This window comes from Mobula birostris, chromosome 19 (assembly GCF_030028105.1).
Source record: "Mobula birostris isolate sMobBir1 chromosome 19, sMobBir1.hap1, whole genome shotgun sequence".
Taxonomy (NCBI): Eukaryota; Metazoa; Chordata; class Chondrichthyes; order Myliobatiformes; family Myliobatidae; genus Mobula; species Mobula birostris.
In genome coordinates this window covers 46,081,238-46,101,045 of record NC_092388.1, presented here as the reverse complement: position 1 = coordinate 46,101,045, position 19,808 = coordinate 46,081,238, and the positions used below count along the sequence as shown (strand labels likewise).

The 19,808-nt window shown below is 41.3% G+C and overlaps 1 protein-coding gene across 1 annotated transcript in view; it reads right to left on the bottom strand.

Moving 5' to 3' along the window:
• rp9 (RP9 pre-mRNA splicing factor) overlaps positions 1-19,808 on the bottom strand; it is a 35,837-nt gene that overhangs the window by 9,841 nt on the left and 6,188 nt on the right. Inside the window, exons 2-5 of the mRNA XM_072283535.1 lie at positions 19,253-19,283; positions 13,541-13,670; positions 12,441-12,532; positions 5,716-5,777 (exon numbers count right to left, since the gene is read on the bottom strand). Coding sequence (XP_072139636.1) covers positions 5,716-5,777; positions 12,441-12,532; positions 13,541-13,670; positions 19,253-19,283 — 315 coding nt within the window. The remainder of the gene's footprint in view (positions 1-5,715; positions 5,778-12,440; positions 12,533-13,540; positions 13,671-19,252; positions 19,284-19,808) is intronic.

Sequence of the window (19,808 nt, the reverse complement as noted above, 5' to 3'; positions counted from 1 at the left end):
AGTGTTGTATATAGTGATATATATGCCCTTTGGTAATAAATTTACTTTGAAAGGTTTAGAACTTTACTTCCTGCTCCCTCCCCTTTCCCTCTCCTCTTCCCCTTCCTTTTTCCCAACCATGATACTCCTTTCCCTGCCCCCTTCCCACACTCAGTACACAAAAGAGACCCATGTCAGAATTAGGTTCATCATCACTCACATATATCATGAAACACGTTTTTTTTTGCAGCAGTACAGTGCAATACATAAAATTACTACAGTACTGTGCAAAAGTTTTAGGCACCCTAGATTTAGACTTTTGCACAGTACTGTAGGTTGCTACCAAATGTGTTCTTTCATTTTTGTATCTTACAGAAAGTCATTATGACACAAGCTGGCATTCAGTCCATTATATTTATACGAGGTCTCTAAACAGTCCCATACCATTGTTCCGTCCCTGCAGCGAATATCTAATTGGTCACATGAAATCTTTGAAATTCCGTAAGCCACACTAAATCTAAATATTTTAAGATAACTCCCTCACATAGTTTGCATATCATTCCAATGGCAGTCACATTGTTTAAGACACTGAATTTACCAACTTCTTCAACTTATTCTGGACAAAGAAAGAACATACTAGTTCAATGGAAACACAGTAATCTCCAACTTGAGAGCAACAGCATCAATTTCTAATTTCTGGTAACCACTCTGCTCTGTTTACCCCCTCGCTTTTTATTTTCCTATGTCCTTCTGGCTCCTTTACCTCTTCTCTTTCTCCATCCTCGCTCCCCCCAACCTGTCTATCCACACATTCCTTCCTCCCTCTGGTTCCCACCTTCTTACTCTTTATTCTATGGTCTACTGTCATCCCCTATTGGATTCCATCTTGTTTTCACTGATCACCTCCCAGCTTCTTACATCATCTCTCCTCCTACCTATCTCGCCTCTCTTGGATTCACCCATCACCCACCAGCTCCTGCTGCTCCCGCTCCCTCTGCCCTTTTATTCTGGTTTCTACTCTTTCTTTCCAGATGAAGGGTCTCAGCCTGAAACATTGACTGTTTGTTTCCCTCCACAGATGCCACCTGACCCTGCTGAGTTCCTCCAGCATTTTGTGTGTTTCTCTAAACTTCCTAGTTTATTTTTTTACTACTTAATAATAGAGTGGCATTGGCAGTACTCTAATCTAAAGGGCAGACCCTGAAACAAGAACTTGTAAGATCATGATAAACATAGCAACAATATACTTATGGGAAGTACTGCAGCAAGTTGGAAATCTGAAGTATAAAATGCTGGAAAAGTTCAATAGGTTTATGGAAGAAAATGTGAGTTAACATTTCTGGTCAATGATCTTTCCTCAGAACTAGGAAAAGATAGAAATCAAACATTTTTAAAAAGTGGGGGTTGGGGGGGGGCGGGTGAGTGGTGAAGAACTAAGATAATGACACAGCCTTAAAATTATAGGAAAACTAGACAAGAGAAATGCAACGGGATTTAAAAATAAACAAACAGGAGTTATCAAGAATTCAAAATAGAATCAACCAGGACCTTCAAAAGACACAAAAATTATAAGTCCATGGAGGGAAAAGGTGGTTGTTGTTGTTCTACCAGGAAATTGCAGGGTTTTGTTATGTCTGAATAACTTGTAAAAATTTCTAGGATTCTATAAACTACTGTTTTCCTTTATGTTCAGGGACATGGTGTACTAGAACACTGTTTTGAACACAGCCTATGCCCCAAAGAACTATAATGCTTCAACAGATTTCAGTAAAATACTTAATCTGTATTCTTCCTTTAAGAACCTTCTTTAATGTTAATATTTTGTGCGCCCTGCTATTTTATCTTCACTATCTGATTTATAAGGAAAACAAAATAAACCGCAAATATTGGAAATGTGAAATAAAAACAGAAATTCCTGGAAACACCGTTGAATGAAAAACAAATTTCATGTCCCTTTGTTAGAAAAGGGAAAGAGAAAACAAGCAAGTTTTCAATAACAGTGAAGGTGGGGAAGAGATAGACAGAACAAAGGTATTATCTCTGATAGGGTTACACTAAAAACATCCTGCAAAGTTCCTCAATTCAACTCATTATCTTTTCTGTCTAATTACCCTTACTCTTATTCTTTCTTGAAAACAATGCAGCATTGCATTGCCAGTATTGCTACATCTGGTCCATTTGCAATTTCGCTGTCACTTCTTGGGGCATAATGTGCATTACTGATGTCTCAGTTTTGCTCAGCATGCAGTCAGGTTGCAGTGATGTGTCATACAGTTAAAGCTGAACATATTTTCACTTTCCCCACCCCTCTTATGCTTACGTTACACTTACTGCCTGTACAACTCTGGCATTTAGGGCAGCAATGAAGGTTCTTCCTGTATCCGTTATATTTCTTTCCTTTTAAAAAGAACCTTAGATCATTCTTAACATTAGTGATGATCTGCATGTCATTTCTCATCCCTCTTCAAAATATTCAGCCCATTCTGACTTCTGTCTGAGTAGTGCATCTCCAAGATACCTCCTAATTTCCATGTTAACAAGCAATTGGTCAATTTTTTTTTAGCGCTGGAATTAGTTACTTTTGGACACGTCTCGTTAGCGTAGCAGCAGGATGGCCGCATTGTGTATTCCAGGGACCAATTGATTGCACTCATGCCCGCCGGTTTAGCGAACGGAGCAGCAGACATCCCGGCTGAAATCTGGAGGAAAACACACAGAGGATGCAGAGGGGGATCAAAAAGCCGAGGGAAGAGGACCGGGTCGAGACAACAGAGGCTTATGGAGAAGAGAAGTTATAAGCTGTGTCTCCCCTCTCTCATCATGGGAAACGTGAGATCGCTGGGGAATAAAATTGACGAACTGACTACGCTTGTCAGGAGTCAGAGAACATTTCGGGAGAGCAGTGTCATGTGCTTCACTGAGACGTGGCTGCACGAGGACATACCCGATCAAAGCGTTTCCATAGACGGCTTCCAGACCATTCGAGCTGACTGGAATTGCACTGAGAGCGGTAAGCGCAAAGGAGGGGGGCTGGCGGTTCTGGTAAATAACAGATGGTGCAATCCTGGGCATATTACGATCAAGGAACAGGTCTGTAGCCCGGATATTGAACTTTTTGCTGTTGGACTCCGGCCATATTATTTGCCGAGGGAAATCTCGCATGCAATTGTGGTTGTTGTGTACATCCCTCCCTCTGCCAACCCCACATCGACGTGTAACATCATTTACACCGTCATAGCCAGATTACAAACCCCAGTGCCCTCATTACCATCTCGGGTGACTTCAACCAGCTTACCATGGCTAGAACACTGCCCAACTTCACGCAGTATGTGAGCTGTACCACCAGAGGGGAGAGGACTCCGGATTTGACGTACACGTACGTTAAAGATGCATACAGCCCCTCTCCCCTCCCCCCACTGGGAAGGTCAGATCACAACCTGGTGCATCTAAAACCCTGCTGCGTGCCTCTGGTGAAGAGTAAACCTGCTACCTCGAGGACAGTGAGGAAATGGTTGGAGGAGGCTTATGAGGCGCTCCAGGGTTGTTTTGAGGTGACAGACTGGCAGGCACTCTGTGAGCCACATGGGGAGGATATTGATAGGCTCACAGAATGCATCACTGATTACCTTAACTTCTGTGTGGACTGCAATGTTCCGACAAGAACTGTCCTTTGTTATTCAAATAACAAGCCATGGGTGACAAAGGACATTAAGGACATCCTGAATGCTAAAAAGAGGGCGTTTAGAGATGGAAATAGGGAGGAGTTGAGGGCAATACAGAGTGACCTGAAAGCCAGGATCAGGGAGGTTAAAGACAGGTACAGGAGGAAGCTTGAGTGGAAACTCCAGCAGAACAACATGAGAGAGGTCTGGAGGGGGATGAGGACCACCACTGGGTTTCGGCAAACTAGCAACGGAGGAGCTGAAGGCAGTGTGGACAGGGCCAACGAACTTAACCTGCTCTTTAACAGATTTGACATTGTGACCCCTGCCCATCCCCCACACGAGCCATCTGTTGTCGGCCCCCAACCAACATATATTCCACTCTCCCCTCCTACCCCTCCTCACAGTCTCCCACCCTGCTCTCATGACTATACCCCTCCCCCACATGAAACCACCACAGTGGGCTTCACGGATGAACAGGGGAGAAGACAACTGAAACGTCTCAACCCAAGCAAGGCTGCAGGACCGGATGGTGTCAGTACCAGGGTGCTCAAAGCCTGTGCCCGTCAGCTAAGTGGAGAACTCACCATGTATTCAACATGAGCCTGAGCCTCCGGAGGGTTCCTGTACTGTGGAAGACATCCTGCCTCGTCCCTGTGCCAAAGACGCCGCGCCCCAGCGGCCTCAATGACTACAGACCAGTGGCATTGACCTCCCACATCATGAAGACCCTGGAGAAACTTGTTCTGCAGCTGCTCCGGCCTATGGTCAGGACACACTTAGATCCCCTCCAGTTCGCCTACCAGCCCCGACTAGGAGTTGAGGATGCCATCGTCTACCTGCTGAACCGTGTCTACTCCCACCTGGACAAGCCAGCGAGCACTGTGAGGGTCATGTTTTTTGACTTCTCCAGTGCGTTCAACACCATCCACCCTGCTCTGCTGGGGGAGAAGCCGACAGCGATGCAGGTGGATGCTTCTCTGGTATCATGGATTCTTGATTACCTGACTGGCAGACCACAGTACGTGTTCTTGCAACACAGTGTGTCCGACAGAGTGATCAGCAGCACTGGGGCTCCACAGGGGACTGTCTTGTCTCCCTTTCTCTTCACCATTTACACCTCGGACTTCAACTACTGCACAGTCTTGTCATCTTCAGAAGTTTTCGGATGACTCTGCCATAGTTGGATGCATCAGCAAGGGAGATGAGGTTGAATACAGGGCCACGGTAGGAAACTTTGTCACATGGTGTGAGCAGAATTATCTGCAGCTTAATGTGAAAAAGACTAAGGAGCTGGTGGTAGACCTGAGGAGAGCTAAGGTACCGGTGACCCCTGTTTCCATCCAGGCAATCAGTGTGGACATGGTGGAGGGTTACAAATACGTGGGGATACGAATTGACAATAAACTGGACTGGTCTAAGAACACTGAGGCTGTCTACAAGAAGGGTCAGAGCCGTCTCTGTTTCCTGAGGAGACCGAGATCCTTTAACATCTGCCGGACGATGCTGAGGATGTTCTACGAGTCTGTGGTGGCCAATGCTATCATGTTTGCTGTTGTGTGCTGGGGCAGCAGGCTGAGGGTAGCAGACACTAACAGAATCAACAAACTCATTCGTAAGACCAGTGATGTTGTAGGGATGGAACTGGACTCTCTCACGGTGGTGTCTGAAAAGGGGATGCTGTTTAAGTTGCATGCCATCTTGGTCAATGTCTCCCATCCACTACATAATGTACTGGGTGGGCACAGGAGTACATTCAGCCAGAGACTCATTCCTCCGAGATGCAGCACAGAGCGTCATAGGAAGTCATTCCTGCCTGTGGCCATCAAACTTTACAACTCCTCCCTTGCAGGGTCAGACACCCTGAGCCGATAGGCTGGTCCTGGATTTATTTCATAATTTACTGGCATAATTTACATATTACTATTTAACTATTTATGGTTCTATTACTATTTATTATTTATGGTGCAACTGTAATGAAAACCAATTTTCCCCGGGATCAATAAAGTATGACTATGACTAATACACCACAGGTTACATTGGATCCAGCAATTACATATTATTGCGTGCTTACCTTGATTCCTTTTCATGACGTTTGTTTGCTCTGATTACATCGTACATGGGATCCTCATGTGCCTAGCAAAAGATAGAATCATGTTAGAAGACCATTTATAGTAAAAACAAATGACTTTTAACCGACCTTAAATGAAAAATTATCAAAAGCATATGTTAGAAAAATTAGAAATGTTACTTCAAAACAGACATATGCAATCAGTATCCGTCCAATTACACAGTGAGACAAACTATCTTTTTAGAGGTATAAATCATGGACTCTCCAGTGATGCTCCAAGATGTAAATGAAAAAAGCTGCTTTCTTCCAATGACCCATGGTTATAGGCACATCATGCAAACTCCACATGATAGTACTGAATGCCACAATCAAACCAAATCAGGGGAGCGACTACAAAGCTCCCCTATGTGAGGCAATAATGTGCTGCCCAAGTTTACTGAATGTCATTGCATATCAGAGGCATTCACAAATATTTAAGGACACTCATGAATTAGTAACAATGTTAAACATTAAAAGATTAAGTAACTTAAGGATACTGGGAAACAATTAAATAGCTCCGGATTATGGATTCTGTTAAGATGGGGACATGTTTGGATACAGTTTCCTCGCTAGGGCCAACCAAGGTTGTTTTTGTCTTTGTCAAATGAATTTTTAAGATGACAACACACTGCAGAATATTAAGAACTTCAAGTACTGCAGGTCTACCCTGTTAGCGAGTTGCTCGATAGCAGAGAAGATGCAGGAGCTAGACCTGGTGCAGACCTTGATGCTGCCTGCTATGAGAGGCATTATGAGCGAAGGCGATGTGCAGTCTAAGAGCGAGCGATTGCCTTGGATATTTTTCTTGTGATCACAAGATTGCGTTGGACATTGGTAATGTAAAATACTGCATGAATGGTTCACTGGTTTATTGGAGAGATTGACGGCGAGGGAGCTGTGTAGCCTTGGATATAGCGAAGACTGAAGGCTTGTCTGATGTAGCAGTGAAGGAGGGGAGATGTTGAAAGCAGTGTAGCGCGGTGTTTTTGCCGGGTTGGGTGCTGGCCCCTCTCATCAATAATGCCCTCCACTGTTTGCTCAGTGGAAGACAAGCTGATTCACTACTACGGGCAGAAGTTCCTATTTGCTTCAAAAAGGCAACAATTATACCAGTGCTTAAGAAGAATAATGTGAGCTGCCTTAATGACTATTGCCCAGTAGCACTCACATCAACGGTGATGAAATGCTTTGAGAAGTTGGTCATGACTAGACTTTATTCCTGCCTCAGCAAGGACCTGGACCCACTACAATTTGCATATCGCCACAATAGGTCAACAACAGAAGTAATCTCAATAGCTCTTCACACGGCCTTAGACTACCTGGACAATACACAGTCCTCCCTTTGCAATTGGATCCTCGACTTCCCAACCGGAAGACCACAATCTGGACAGATTAGTGATCATATCTCCTTCTCGCTGACGATCAACACTGGTGCACCTCAGGGATGTGTGCTTAGCCCACTGCTCTACTCTCTCTAACCCATGACTGTGTGACAAGGCATAGCTCAAATACCATCTATAAATGTGCTGATGATATAGCCGTTGTTGGTAGCATCTCAGATGGAGATGAGAGGGTATACAGGAGCGAAATATGCCAACTAGTGGAGTAGTGTCGCAGCAACAACCCTGTACTCAATGTCAGTAAGACGAAAGAGCTGACTGTGGACTTCAGGAAGGGTAAGACAAAAGAACACATACCAATCCTCATGGGGGATCAGAAAAGTGGGGGGAGGGAGGGGGGAGGGGTGAGAGGGGAGAGGAGTGAGGGAGAGGGGTGAGGGGGTGAGGGGTGAGGGGTGAGAGGGGAGAGAGGGGAGAGAGGGGGAGAGGGGGAGAGGGGGAGAGGGGGAGAGGGGGAGAGGGGGAGAGGGGGAGAGGGGGAGAGGGGGAGAGGGGGGGAGGGGGAGAGGGGGAGAGGGGGAGAGGGGGGAGGGGGGGGAGGGGGGAGGGGGGAGGGGGGAGGGGGGAGAGGGGGAGAGGGGGAGGGGGAGAGGGGGAGAGGGGGAGAGGGGGAGAGGGGGAGAGGGGGAGAGGGGGAGAGGGGGAGAGGGGGAGAGGGGGAGAGGGGGAGAGGGGGAGAGGGGGAGAGGGGGAGAGGGGGAGAGGGGGAGAGGGGGAGAGAGAGAGATAGTTAGATAGATATTTCAAGTTCCTGGGTGTCAAGATCTCTGAGGACCTAACCTGGTCCCAACATATCCATGCAGGGAAGACAGCGATTAGGACTTCGAAGAGATTTGGTATGTCAACAAAAACACTCAAAAACTTCTATAAATGTACCACAGAGAGAATTCTGATAGGCGGCATCACTGTTTGGTACAGTGGGACGGGGGGGCGGGGGGAACCCTACAGCACAGGACTGAAAGAAGCTGCAGAGCATTGTAAATTTAGTCGGCTCCATCTTGGGTACTAGCCTACAAAGTAGTCAGGACGTCTTCAAGGAATGCTGTCTCAGAAAGGCAGCGTCCATTATTAAGGACCTCCAACACCCAGGGCATATCCTTTTCTCATTGTTACCATCAGGAAGGAGGTACAGAAGCCTGAAGGCAAACACTCAACGATTCAGGAACAGCTTCTTCCCCTCTGCCATCCAGTTCCTAAATGAACATTGAACCCGTGAACACTACCTCACTTTTAAAAGATATATTATTTCTGTTTTTGCAGGATTCTTAATCTATTCAATATACACATACTGTAATTGATTTACATACTTATTTTATTTTCCTTCTATATTATGTATTGCTGCTGCTAAGCTAACAAATTTCATGACACATGCCGGTGAAAATAAACCTGATTCTGATTCTAAAGGGGAGAGGAGTAGGCACAAAGCAGGGCTGGTAGCTGATTAGTGGATCTAGGTGGAGTGAGGGATGATGGGCAGATGTTGCCAGCTGGAAGAGGAGGGGATCTGGAGCTGTGCTTGTTGGACCTGCATTCAGCAGGTAGATCTCACAACTGAAAGTTCTGTGGATTGTTGTATTCTCCTGCTGGACTCCAAATCCCTGTGGTGCATGGCGCTCCAATCAGCAGCAATCAGCTTAGCTGAAATTGCAGATTTCAACTTCCACTTACAATCCAGCAGTGGCACCCAGCTACATCAGTAAATGCCAGCACTTCCGAACAGAACTAATGGCTTTTCTGTTACAGGCCACTTATGTTTAGTTTTGCTGAAATAATCATGAGGTAGAGAACAGATTACACAAGAGTCTTTCTTTGAAGGCGCATTCTGACAGGCTGCATCACAGTTTGGTATGGGGGGGTGGCTACTGCACAGGACTGAAAGCTGCTGCAGAGGGTTGTAAATTTAGTTGGCTCCATCTTGGGCACTAGCCTACAAAGTACCCAGGACATCTTCAAGGAGCAATGTTTCAGGAAGGCAGCGTTCATTATCAAGGACCTCCAGCACCCAGGGCATGCCCTTATCTCATTGTTACCATCAGGAAGGAGCTACTTAGCAGCAGCAATACATAATACAGAAGGAAAATAAAATATGTAAATCAATTACAGTATGTGTATATTGAATAGATTAAGAATCCTGAAAAAACAGAAATAATATATTTTTTAAAAGTGAGGTAGTGTTCACGGGTTCAATGTTCATTTAGGAACTGGATGAATTGCACACACTGAGCAATTCAGGAACAGCTTCTTCCTCTCTGTCATCCGATTTTTAAATGGACATTGAACCCTTGGATACTACCTCACTTTTTTATTATTTTATTTTGTGCTATTTTTCTCCTATATTATGTATTGCATTGAACTGTTGCTGCTAAGTTGACAAATTTCACATCACATGCCAGTGATAATAAACCTGATTCTGAAGGAATTAGTTATTTCAACTTTATACTAAATTAGCTTAATACATTTAAACCACTGTGAAAAACATTATTATTTACAGCTTGCAGCCAAATGAAAGAACAAAGTGTTTAATGAAATTTTAAGATGATAATTTTAATTGTGATTCTTAGAATTTTCAGAATAGGATTTCCGGAAATTAAAAAAAATTTAGAGATATGGCACAGAATATGCCCTTCTGCCCCTTTGAGCCACACCGCCCAGCAACCCTGATTTAACCATAGCCTATTCACAGGACAGTTTACAATGACCAATTAACCTACTAGTGGATACCCAGAGAAAACTCACACATTCCACAGGGAGGGTGTACAAACTCCTTAAAGGACGTCAGAATTTAACTCTGATGCCCCAGGCTGTAATAGTGTTGTGCACAGTTAAAGTAAGGTTAAAGTGATACTCCTGACAATCTAACTTTGGTAGTGCTGGACTAACAGACTGGTCAGATAGCAGATCACTGGAACTACCACTGTATTTAGATACTTTACAAATTTCACTCCCGGCACTGGATATATAAGTCAGATATAACATACACACATTTTCTGAAGCGAAAACCAGTGACAACATTATGTTGTGAATATTATGCCAGAAAATGTTGATTATCTGCAAATTAAAAGACTCAAAAATTTTTATTAAAAATATAGATAAAGGGTAGGAACATTTTTCAAACTATCATAATTCAGTCCTCTTGGGACAATATAGTTGCCTGATTTCAGGCTGAGAGATTGTTCAAAATAGTAAAAGATATGCCACAAGCAAAACAAAATGTTGTAAATACAGAGCAGATGGGTCAATAATAAGAAACAGACATTGGCACAAATTGACTATGCAGAATTTCATGAAGGACTCTAAAGAAAGTTAACAGGAAGGACCTATTTCATTTCACAGAGAGGTCATACAGCAGTACAGTACAGGACAGACCCTCCAGACCACAATGTTGTGCCGAACCAATTAAACCAATGAACCCTAATTAACCTAATCCCTCTTTCCCACATATTGACCATATCCCTCCCTTCTCTACATAGTCATGTGACTATATAAGATCATCTTAAAAGCTCCTATGCCATCTGCCTCTAACACCACTCTGACAGTGGATTCCAGGCTCCCTCCACTCTCTGTGTAAGAACAACACATGCCTCACATATCTCCTTTGTACTCCCCCCCCCCCACCTCAAATTCATGCCTACTAGTACTAGACATTTCACTCACAGGGAAAAACATCAATCTATGCCTCACTTAATTTTATAAACTTCTATCAAATTTCCTTTTAGCCTCTGCCACTCTAGAGAAAACAACCCTTGCTAGTCCAACTTCTCCTCATAGTACATATCCTCCAAACCAGACAGCATCCTGGTAAACATCCTCTGCACCCTCTCCGAAGCCTCCGCATCCTTCCTATATAGAGGTAACCAGAATTGAACTCAATTCCCTAAATGTGGCAAAACTAGACTTTTATTATGCTGTGACATAATTTCCTGGCTCTTGAACTTAATGCCTTGACTAATGAAGGCAAACATACCACATATGCCTTATTTACGTTCCTTTCAAATTGTGCTGCCACTTTCAGGGAGCTGTGCCCCTGGACACTAAAATCCCTCTCTTCACCATCACTGTTCAGGATCCTCCCTTTGTGTACTCTCCCTTTGTATTGACCTCCCAAAGAACAGAACCTCACATTTCTCCAGATTAAACATCATTTGCCACTTCTGTAACCACATGTTCAACTGTTATGTATTGTTCTGTATCCTTTGGCAATCTTCTATGCAATCCAGAATGCCACCAATATTTGTGTTGTATATAAAGTTACTCATCCACCTTACAATGTTTTCAAGCAAATCATTTATCTACAACAAACAACAAATATCCCAGTACAGATCCCTGTAGAACATCAGTAGAAACAAATCTCCATCAAGAATAAGAATCATCTGCCACTACCCTTAGCCTCCATGGGCAAGTCAATTTTGGATCCAATCAGCTACATCACTGTGGATTCTATGCATCCTAATTTTCTGGATGAGTCAACAATGCAGGACTTTGTCTTACTTGAAACCAGTACACAACACCCATTGCTCTACTTTCATCAATCACCCTTGCCACCTCTCGAAAACTCTTTGATCAGTCAGATATGACCTGCCATGCTGACTGTCCCTTCTCTAAATGCTCATAAACCCTATCTCTAAGAATCCTTTCCATTAATTTCCCCAGCACTGACATGAGACTCACCAGTCCATAATTTCAAGGATTATCCACATTTTTTACTTGAACAATGTTTGTTTCTGACTAGGTCTACTGACACCACATCTGTAGTTACTGAAGATACAAAGATCTTGTCAAAGACCCAGCAACATCACCTCTCGCCTCACTTGATAACCTGTGGTATACCCCATCAGGCCCTGGGGACTTAAGTACCTTAATATTTTTCAAGTGACCAAACACTGCCCCTTTCCAAATCATTAAATGTCTTTGCATGCTCAAATCAGGTGGCAAACTTTTGAAATAATTTGTTGGATTACGGAAGATGAGGATTTTTAAAAAAATTTAGAACGTGGTACTGTTGGTATCCGATACATGCCTTCTTAAAGAGTGGCAACAGAAATACGGTTGGATTGAAATTTTCAGAGCTTTAACATGCTGATCCATAGTCCTACTACCGAAAAGTTTTAGACTGGGTAGCTGTTTTTTGATTGTGAGACAGTGTGCCAAATAGTCTATTTCCAATTTGTAAATTTTATGATCTTCAAGACTGGCTTAATTTCACAATCAGGAAGGCTGGGTGCTGAAAAAGTGGAACTTGAACTTTAAAAGTTTTCAGAAACAGTTTTAATGAAATTTATTCTGACTTACTACTCTGAACTGTTCCAATTTCTGATTTCCACTAATGAAGTAAGGGCATTCTCTATCCCCAGTTCTGTGTCCAAAATTTTTGCATCTCCAACCTGAAACAAGTTCAACATAATATAAATTACAATTAATTTTAATTTTCTTTGGTCAACCACTGAAGATAACCAGGTGTGTGATAGGCAAAATTTGAGGAGTGACTTCAATCAGTGAACAACAAACAAGCAACAAGCTGGTAATAAATAAATGCAGTAAATGCCACTAATCTGAAGAACCATAATTTTTTTCCAAAACTCAGAGTTGATTGAATTTGTTTTCATCACCACTGGCACATGTACAGTCTATTTTCATAAAAGCTTATTAACTCTGACAGAATTTCTAATCTATTTCCTTGGCCCAAGTAATGTCATCCATAACAATAGCAGAACTCATATATATAGCTTGGTTCCAAACAATGATAACCATGGTATGTACATGAGCACAGCTCAGTCAGAAGCACTTTCTTCCAATTCCCTAACTCAGAGCACAAGACCAAATGCCTACACGTTGAAGGCATCAACCAAAAAATGAATATAGAAGCCTTCAATAAATTCTAGCTTAGGTAAATAAACAAGTCAATATATTTCTTCGTTAAATTCTGAAATCTAATTACTTTCTCTCTCATGTATATTTATATGAGAGTAAAAGATCAAATTATTTAGACAGATTAAAGAAATTAACTGATTAACATGATTGATTTTAGTACCAAACAAAATACTTCATAGGTTTTCTTTTGCAAACAACCAACTCTGTTGGATTATAGGGTGACCTTAGGCATTCATTGCATCAGAACAGATTTCTTCATCCCAGTGAAGAAGATATGTATAAGCTTCTTCCAAAAGATTGTTTTTATTTTTTTGCTGGTAATGTGCAAGACCAACATGTTTTAATTATGCACATTAATTGCCATTAATTAACATCTCCAGTTAGGACATACACTAGATTTTCCTAATAATGCTTCCATTTCCATAATTTACATTCCCCTACCCCCCACAAGTGTCTTAACCACTTAGTTTCATTCAAGTCATGTAAAAGTAAATCAGTAAGTTTAACAGGATTCTCCTTACACTGCATGACTTTTACTTCTTTTCCCAACGGCATCCAAAGTCCTTTGGTTGGAGCGTGTGCCAAGAAATCTCGAGCTTCTTCATTGCCTGGCAGATCTGGAATACAATCTTCCGGCTTGTCATCATGTTCCTATGTACAGAAAAACTATTTTACAAGATTCAAAACGCACTGTATTGATTGAATTTATTTTACAGAAGGCGGCTTGTCATTAATGAAAACTGATAAATTTTGCTTTATCAGTGGAGAAAAGCATATATCCATACACTTATAATAGATAGTGTTTTATTTATTCTTTCTAGGCATTACTAGCAAGATGACCATTTATTGTCAATCCATAGATGTGGTTAGGCCACTTGCTTGAATCAATACAATTTTTGTGGACAAGATAATCCTATGGAGCTGTTGAGAAGGAGTCTGAGGGCTCAAATCTGTGATGACCAACGAATAAAATACATTTCTAAGTCAGGATGGTGCATGACTTGACACAAGCATGCAGTTGATGATGGCTGAATGTGCCTGAAGTCTCTGCCCTTCCTGGTGCTACAAATCAGGAGTTGTGGCAGTAGATTAGGTAAAAATGAACTACAGCTTATTTTATAGATAGTACACATTGAACCCACAGCAGAAGGAATAAGTAATTAAGGTGGTACCAATGAAAGAGATGGGTTAGTTCTAGATGGTATCCACCTTTTTAAATGTTGTTGGAACTACATTTATTCAAGTATATTCTGTATCACACCCCTGATTTGCATCTCATAAATGGTGAAAAATTGTTGGAGTCAGGAAATCAGTCACATGCAGCACATACTCAGCTTCTAACTTATTCTAATGGTTGCACTATTTTTACAGCTGGCTCACCTGTGCATCGATGTTGCAGAACTCAGCAACGATAGCCCCACTGAATGTCAGTGACTGGTCTCTTTTTTATGCTTGCCTTTTTTTAAACTGGAGATAGTATTGCTTGGCACTTCAGTGGTATCAATGTTTTACCATTTATCAGGCCACCAGAATGATGTCTTGTTCTTCTTGCATGCAGGAGAAGACTAAACTTACTGAAGAGGTATGAATAAAAACTAGCATACAATAATCAGTGAACATGCCTGCTGAGTTTATGATACAAGGAATGTCAACGATGAAGTAGGTTAGGCCTAGGACACTACTCTGCGGACTTGCTACAGTGATGCACTGGGACTTGAATTATGTACTTCCAACAGCCACAATGATCCGCTTGACATAATGTACAATTCCAAACTGGTGAAAGAGGTAGGGTTAAGAAGAACTTTAAACATGGAAAGATTGGTAAAGTGCTAATGAATGGAAGAATTCCATAATTTACAGCTTCAGAAACTGAAGGCATAGCCACCAATAAAAGAGTGATTAAACATCATGACAGGATCTGGCAAATGATATTGTAATTCCCCTAAATGCTTCTAAATAGCTAACCAATATTCAGATACAAATAATGCAAGGACAAACCTTTTGAGACACACAACAACAGCCAAAACAAGGTCACTAGTACATGTATGATTCAGTAACACAGGGAAGAAGCAAAGTGGTCAGGAAAGTAAACGTAATGGTTACACAATGGAGAAGAGGGGCATGAAAATGTTTCGACAGCTGAAAACATTTTTTGGATGGTACACTGGCTTCTTGAACAGAGGTCAAGCATATCACTGAGTATCTACAGCACACTCCAACATAGAAAGACGAATTATCCAAGGTTATGGTCCATATAAATGCAAATTACAGATAGAAAGAGGAAGAAGTTTTGGAGCATACACTTGGGAACTTCAAGATGAAAAATATCTGTGTATATCCTTGTTGTGTGCACCTGCATGTAACTTAGGTTTGTCTTGAGAAGATACTAGCAGACTAAAAATAAGGAGTGAGCACATTGAAACCTGTAAGAGAGTGTTTCCTAACCTTCTTTCAGCCTAACGCACTTTCAAACTTGCCAATGCCCCTCTTAGCCACAATATACTTTCTGGAGTCCCCATAGTGTAAAAACATGTCCAACCATATGCTAATATGAGAAAAATTATTCTGCTTTAAATTTTCATTTGTCTTCAAGCCTATCTTACACAGTACCTGTGCACTGTACAGCTTTGATATCAATGTGATCCTTGAGCTTGATGGTTTTTAGCAAGAGTTGAAATATCTGGTTCAAGTTGTGACAAAAAGAACCTTGTTCCCACACATAACAATGTCCAAGTGGTCTCTAATTTTTGTGAGTATGTGGTTCACTGCACTGAAGCTTCTTTCAACAAGGTAGGAGAACGAGAATACAATGAAAAGCAGTTTGGCTCTTCTGCAAAGACCAGGAAACTTTGTATGACAATGTAGCCACATACCACAAAAGCTGACATTTTTGAAAAGCATTTTTGCTTCTTCATCATTCTGAATTTCGATAATTTCTTCTTGCAAGCTCTCTTCCTGTTCTTCCACCTTGAGCAGAAATGGGTTAATTACCCAGTCCGGAATTTCCAGATTGTTCAAATCCTTGAATTCTGAAAATCCTTCAGTGACTACAGCTATAAGCAATACTTTTGTAAATCATCATCTGTGAAAAAGAGTGCTGTACTTTCCATGCAGGGAAACTGTGAGAACATTCTTCTCCCACTGTTTTGCTTGTATATTTCCAATTTTCCAATACTGCACTCTTTCCCTGGATTAAATCGAAATTCTCACCCTGCAGTTTCATATTTAGAATGTTCATTTTTTCATACAGATCAGCAAGGTATGCCTCATCTCCACAGAGAAGTTCAATCTTGTTTCCAAAGCTCTTGTCGACTTTGAGCAAAAATTCAACCAGTGTCATAAAGATCAAAGAAATGTTTTAAGCAGCAGTCTTTTAACAGCCAAAACACTTCAGTGTGAAGAAGTAAGCATTCAAGCCTTTTCATCGTTATCCTGGCATTACTGGCGAAATCCACTAAACCAGCATGGGGACCTGTCATATATCGTCCTCCTTCCACTGCATGTGAAAAATCATGTTGCTAATCGGAATTCCTTTATTCTCAAAATATATTTTGATTCTTCGTTGATATTTGTTTTTAACTTTTTACAAAAGAGAATCTCTTCGTGACTTTTTCCACTTTTGATAAACCGTACATACGCCATTAGCAATGCCTCATTGTCTTGCACAGCTGACTCATCCAGTTGTATCGAAAATTCCCAAATTCAGCTTTTCGTAGCTGTGCATAGTTGATACTCAATGTCTTTGCTCATTTCTTCAATACCACGAGCTAGTTATTACTCAGAGGAATCAATTTCAAAATACTGATATCCATCTTGAGAACAGTGACGAGCACTTTTGATACAGCAGGCATTATTAGTCCTTCTCCAATTGTATGTGCTTTTCTACACTTTGCTATCATCTTGGAAATGTTATAAGAAGCAATATCAAGGTCATTTTTAGCTTTCTTGGCAAATGACTCAAGAATGCAATGTTTTTCAAATGCTTCTTTCATCTGTAGTTTCTGTTTCTTAGAAGGTTTAGAACTCAAAGCTTCACCACTTTCAGACTCACGGAGATCGTGTAGTACGTATTTATCCATCATTAACTGGGCTAAATTATAATCTAAAAAAAAACACAAACTGGAAATACCTATCAGATATTGATGACAGCAGTGAGTTGACACGGATGGAATGATGGTAGCAGCATGCAAAGGAACAGCGAGGCGAAGATGAAGACGATCACAACAGTGAAAATTACACTGACAAGGATTCAGACTGGAATTCGAATGTTCGTCAGAATAGAGCTGGTGTTCTTAACTGTTACATTGCACGAACTTGGTCTGTGCCACAAGTCAAGGGGAAATATTGAATACCCTGGTTGCTAATTTATGCATCCTCATTTACATCTGTTTGGTTGGTAAGGTCGGATGAGATTGTCAATTTCAGATGCGTTGTAACGATGAGTGTTCACCGACTGCAGAGCTATGGTTCTTTCTGTGTTCCAGTACCTCATCCTTTTGTTTTAGAAGTATCTGCTTAACTAACAGTCAGTCAGGTCTTGTGCCTCAAGGTAGGGTGCCGCTTACTGTCCCCCCCAAATAATCTTGAACCCCCCCCCCAAATGACTTCTATTTCCCCTAAAGTCTCCTTAGGATACATAACCACCCTCCTTGGGAATCACTGCTGTTGGGTTTCTACCTGGTATTCTCAGTGTGTCTACAAAGGCTGAATGAAAATCTTCTACATCTGGTCTCATGTGATGGGCATTCAAAAATATAACTCATAAGGTCATTGACTTCAGGAAGTGGCATAGAGCAGATGCCCCTGTACGTATCAATAGTGCTGGGGAGGAGACAAGAGTTTCAAGTTCCTAGGTCTAGGTATCACTAATTGCTTACCCTGGTCCAACAACAAAGATCCTATTGTAAAGAAGGCACAGCCTCTGCTTCTCAGAAGCTACAGAAATTCATGTCCCCATTGACCTTAAGTTTTATAAATGCACTGTGGAATGCATCATATCCAGATTCATCTTAGTTTGGTATGGCAAATGCTCTGCCCCAGACCATAAGAAATTGCAAAGAGCTATGGACATATATTAGTCTGTCAGGAAAACTAGACCTCCCTTACTGCACACTATATTCTGCACATTGTTCTTGCTTTTGCCTTGTGCTGCCTCAACATACTTCAGTTTTGAAGTTATCTGTATGGATGGCCTGCTCAACTCAGTTTTTCACTGTATCTTGAAACGTATGACAATAATAAACCAGTTCCTACTAATTTCAATTCCCAGGGTCGACCAAGATTGGTAAGTGAAACACCATGCTTCAGTAAAGACTGTGAATCCCAAAGAAGAAAATTATTCTAGGTATAATAGACCCCAATCATTAAGGAAATAAAGAGGAAGATTCTTGATTAACTTCCTTCTGCATATTAATTTATGCCCTATCCCTTTATTAAAAAAATGGTAAGGCACACAAGGAGTGATGTTGCTTTGGAGATATCAAGGGACAGAAATGTGCAATTATTTTCATTATTCAAAATGAAGATTAAGCTTACAATGTAGTGGCTTGCATAGTGAGGAAGAAATAGACACATAGCTGGATACTACAATTACACTGTCAATCTTGTTAAACTGCACACCAGCTTATTTCTCTATTCTTGAAATTATCCCTAACCCTGGGGCACTGGAATTAGAATTAGTCTATTAATGTTACATGTACAAGGTACAGTGAAAAGCTTGTCTTGCATACTGTTCATACAGTTCAATTCATCACACAGTGCACTGAAGTAGAACAAGGTACAACAACAGAATGCAGAATTAAGTGCAACAGCTACAGAGAATATGCAGGTAGGCAATAAGGTGCAAGATCATAACAAGTTAGATTGTGAGGTCAAGAGTCCATCTCATCATCCTAACAGCAGGCAGAAGTTCAATTTAAAATAAAAACATTGAAGTAATGCAACATTTTTATTGCACTGTTATACTACACTAAAAATAAGGTTTGTATCTGAAGCAGACTGACAAAAGGAGTCAGCAGTAACAATTCCCTAATTCAGACTAATCTAAAGGCATCAGGGGGCCTGACATTTCTGGAAGCAAGCAATCTAATGTAAATGTTACCTGTGAAAACATATGAATTAGTAGCTAAGTTAGTGATGGCATTTCACGAAGAATTACCAGTGGTTAAAAAAAAACTTCACAAAATTAATAGAAAATGGAAAGAACATGTATGACATTTTAAAGAAGGACTAACCTTTATCATTCCTGGTGGTGGTTTCTCGTAACTATTAAAAAAAAACATTTGTTTAATGATTTCACAAACATAAAATCTTCTACAGTAGCATTAAATTCATACTAATTAATAATCGTACACCCAAATTGTGTAAACTTAACATTGACCAAAATTAAAACCAGTGTAAACCAGGACTACAACTAATTTCCCTGGCCTGAAGTCTCTCATAAATGAAGCGCAGTGAGATGACTCTCTCTAGGAAGACTGAACCATTATTTCCCAAAATCAGTACATGCTGAACTTCAACTTATGGTGTTGAAATGACTAACATTACTCAACATATTTCTTCAACTAAGGGTTCATTGACACTACAATCATCCAGTGTTGGCAACACACTTCCACGAAACATTTATTATCAACCTTTGTAATAATCCCGATGGCCACACTGATTGCTAGTAGTCACACTTTCAAGATCCTTACCCCATTCAGTTGAGTACTCAATTCTGCATGACTGAGTGAAAATTTCTGGTAACAAACCACAGGCTTGTTCAGCATTTAATTTCATATCCTGTCCACT